This window comes from Puccinia triticina, chromosome 8A (assembly GCF_026914185.1).
Source record: "Puccinia triticina chromosome 8A, complete sequence".
NCBI lineage: Eukaryota > Fungi > Basidiomycota > Pucciniomycetes > Pucciniales > Pucciniaceae > Puccinia > Puccinia triticina.
In genome coordinates, this window is record NC_070565.1 from 4999500 (window position 1) to 5002714 (window position 3215).

The 3215-nt window shown below is 44.4% G+C and overlaps 1 protein-coding gene across 1 annotated transcript; it reads left to right on the forward strand.

The window, feature by feature from the left end:
* Positions 1-293: 293 nt before the first annotated feature.
* On the forward strand, positions 294-2561 carry PtA15_8A523 (uncharacterized protein; the record flags this gene model as incomplete). Its single annotated transcript, XM_053171962.1, has 6 exons — positions 294-861; positions 940-1142; positions 1228-1303; positions 1373-1664; positions 1748-2210; positions 2307-2561. 6 exons carry the CDS (start codon positions 294-296, stop codon positions 2559-2561), a joined length of 1857 nt encoding a protein of 618 aa, XP_053023173.1.
* Between the last annotated feature and the right edge of the window lie 654 nt (positions 2562-3215).

Genomic DNA, 3215 nt, shown 5'->3' on the forward strand with positions numbered 1-3215 from the left:
GTATTGACGTAGCTCTTCATGGTTTTAAATTCAGAATTGGGTATAGGATTGTTTTTTTCTTCCTAGATGCTAGTAAATGCTCACCATCAAGGATTTGAAGCCTAATTTCAGCTATATCATGTTCAAGTTCATTAAAAACATGGCAACCCTGTTGCATGGTTCTCTCAAAAAGTAGGCCATTTTTCAGGTGCACGCAGACCCTATTTAGATTTTATAGGGGGCCCGTGTGCGCGCACTGTGGCGCGCCTCACCCCATGGCGCCGACAACCACGAGGTGACCCAAACTCAACCTCATGAGACTAGCAGCAGTGACCATCAAAGCTATCAAAAGGAACTTTCGCTATTATTGTCACCATCAACGCAGGATGGACGAAAATCAGACCAAACTCAAGAGAGCACCCGATTCCCCTTCGTCAACTGCGGCAATCAGCTCTACTGAAAACCACGTATCAAAACGACCTTGCCGCCAGGAAGAAATGACCGATAAACTAACTACGAAAACCGATTCAATCCCCCCAATCGATAAAAAGCAGGAAACTCTGAAGACTGAGGTCGATCCAGAGAATCAGCCGAAGAACGATGACCAATCAAAGCAGCAGAAACCGAAAAACCAAGCCAAGAAACCTCCGAAGGCTAAGAGGGGCAAGAAAAATCACAAAGCAGATCAAAACCCACTGACGATATCCGAACAGTCACTAGAATTCTCGATTAAAGATTTGATGGGTGCGGAGACTTATGAAAGTCTGCTCGCCAACCAAAACAGTAGTAATAAGAATACCCAACCGGCTTGGAAAGATTGTGGCTGGGAAGTGGAAAAAGGGAAAGAGATCGAGGTGGAGATCTCAGTCTTGAGTAGCTTCGGTTGGTTTTTTTATTCTCTGTTTTCTAACAGGAGCACACAAACAACTTGTAGATTGACGATGTGGTATGCTTCTGTAGGAGATGGAATCGCGATTTCACCCCAAAAGAACTGGGCTCTTGTCATACCATTCTGTGTCCCAGGTGATGTAGTAAGATCCAGAATCTTTCGACATAATTCTACTCACTCGGTTGGTGATCTGATCAGTGTTATGACACCCGGAGAATCAAGAAATGATGCCTTGATCAGATGTAAATACTTTGGAAAGTGTTCTGGTTGCCAGGCGAGTCGATCCCTCCGATTCTACTTGACCCAAACAAAATAACTTCCTAGATTTCAAAACTGATCCCCGTATGTATTTTGTTTAGTATCAAATGATCGATTATCAGAAACAGCTGGATCTTAAACGAATCGCGGTCCAGAAAGCTTTCGAACACTTTTCGGGTTAGTTTGTTTAGAAAAGCCAAATTCCATAGGGACAGCACTGCTTAATCAGCGTGACTTTGTGTCTAGGTCTCGATCCATCCTCAATCCCCATGGTAGAACTGACTCTACAATCGCCCAAAGAATACGAATACCGTACCAAGTTGACGCCTCACTTCGAACTACCACGTCAATTGAAGAACCAGAAGGCTGCCCCAGTACAAGAAGAAGAGTCTGCTCAAGATTATCATTCCGGTCCTGGTGGACTGGCCATCGGATTGGCTGAAAAAGGCCGTCGACGGGTGATTGACATCGAGGAATGTCCCTTGGGAACCAAAACGATCAACGAGAAATTAACCACCGAACGAGCCCGAGTACAGTCGTATGTGAATAGTCATCACCATCCTTGCACAACGACCAATTAGATTCTGACTCTATGACGGCTGCCCGCTTTGAATCATGTAGTACCATTCATAATTTCAAAAGGGGAGCAACATTACTCCTCCGGGAATCGTTAATTCCATTAGATCCGACTGCCCCATCAGGCTCGCCGGTAGATGACGAGAGTCGAATCTGTGTGACCGATCATAAAACAATTGTCCGGGAAAAAGTCCTCGACAAGAATTTCGAGCAAAATGCGGGCTCGTTTTTCCAAAATAATCCATCGATCTTAGGCCCCTTCATGAGTTATATGATTGAGGAATTGATACCGAAGAAAGAAACGAAAGATGATCCTGAGCAGGATCGATATCTGGTGGATGCGTATTGCGGTTCGGGCTTGTTTTCGATCTCCTTGGCTCAATACTTCACTAAGACTACCGGGATCGAACTATCTTCTGACTCTCTACGGTACGCCAAACGCAACGCCGAGCTAAACAAGATTACCAATACTAGTTTTATCGTTGGAGAGGCGGAGGCCATATTCAAAGTGAGTTGCCAGTTTTTCTGCAACACCTGTTCTTTTTTTTTATAACAAAAAAGGAGGCATGAGATTGAGATGGCTTCATGTTCCGCCATTCAAAAGGATTTAACTTTCCCATCGGAGAAGACGACGATCATCATTGATCCACCACGGAAGGGTTGTAGTAAAGAGTTCTTGGACCAACTGCTGAGCTTTCGACCCAAGCGGATCATTTACATCAGCTGTAATGTCAATACTCAAGCCCAGGATATCAAGTATATTAAAGATCTGTACAAGCTCGGGCGTCTCCGGGGGCTTGATTTCTTTCCTCAGACTTATCACTGTGAATCAGTCGCACTGCTGGATTTGATTGAATAATTAATATTGATCTTCTACTTCTTACTTAAATACACCACCGGGCAACTGGGACATTGATCCAACGTGTGCTTCAATGGTTACTCAGGCTTGGTGACCAACGTGGGTGCACCGCAACCATGACATCCCCAAAGGGGAATGGTCAAACGTTGGCACAACCTAGCTTAACTAAGCCTCTTGAACGGAGGGTCCGGGGGACCCCGCCCGGAGGGCTCTCCGAAGGAGAGGCTTACGCCATGTCTGAAGTCTGGCGGGGAAAGGAAGGATATTAAACCCCAAAATCACTAAAAAATGATTTAAAAATCAGCAAAATATGTACAAAGGTACAAAGAAAACTGAATAGACAGATTCATTGGCAGTGCTGATGCACACCCTCACCCAAAATCTTGAGCAAAAAGCTCCAAAACTGATTGAAGGAGTCCGCTTTGAAGGTCAAAGGAATCCTGAAGGATATTACATTGCTCTGAAGATCCATTTTTGGATTTTCTGATAATATGCACAGTTGAATTTCCTATCTGCACAAAATGCAACAGTTGAGTGGCTACATGTAGGATCTGCAGATATCTGCAGGTTGGCGGATCCAGGATCCACCAGGCATGATGGTTGTGCATCCTTAGTTTACATTTCTTCATGCTTTTTTATTTTTAAAACATTAGT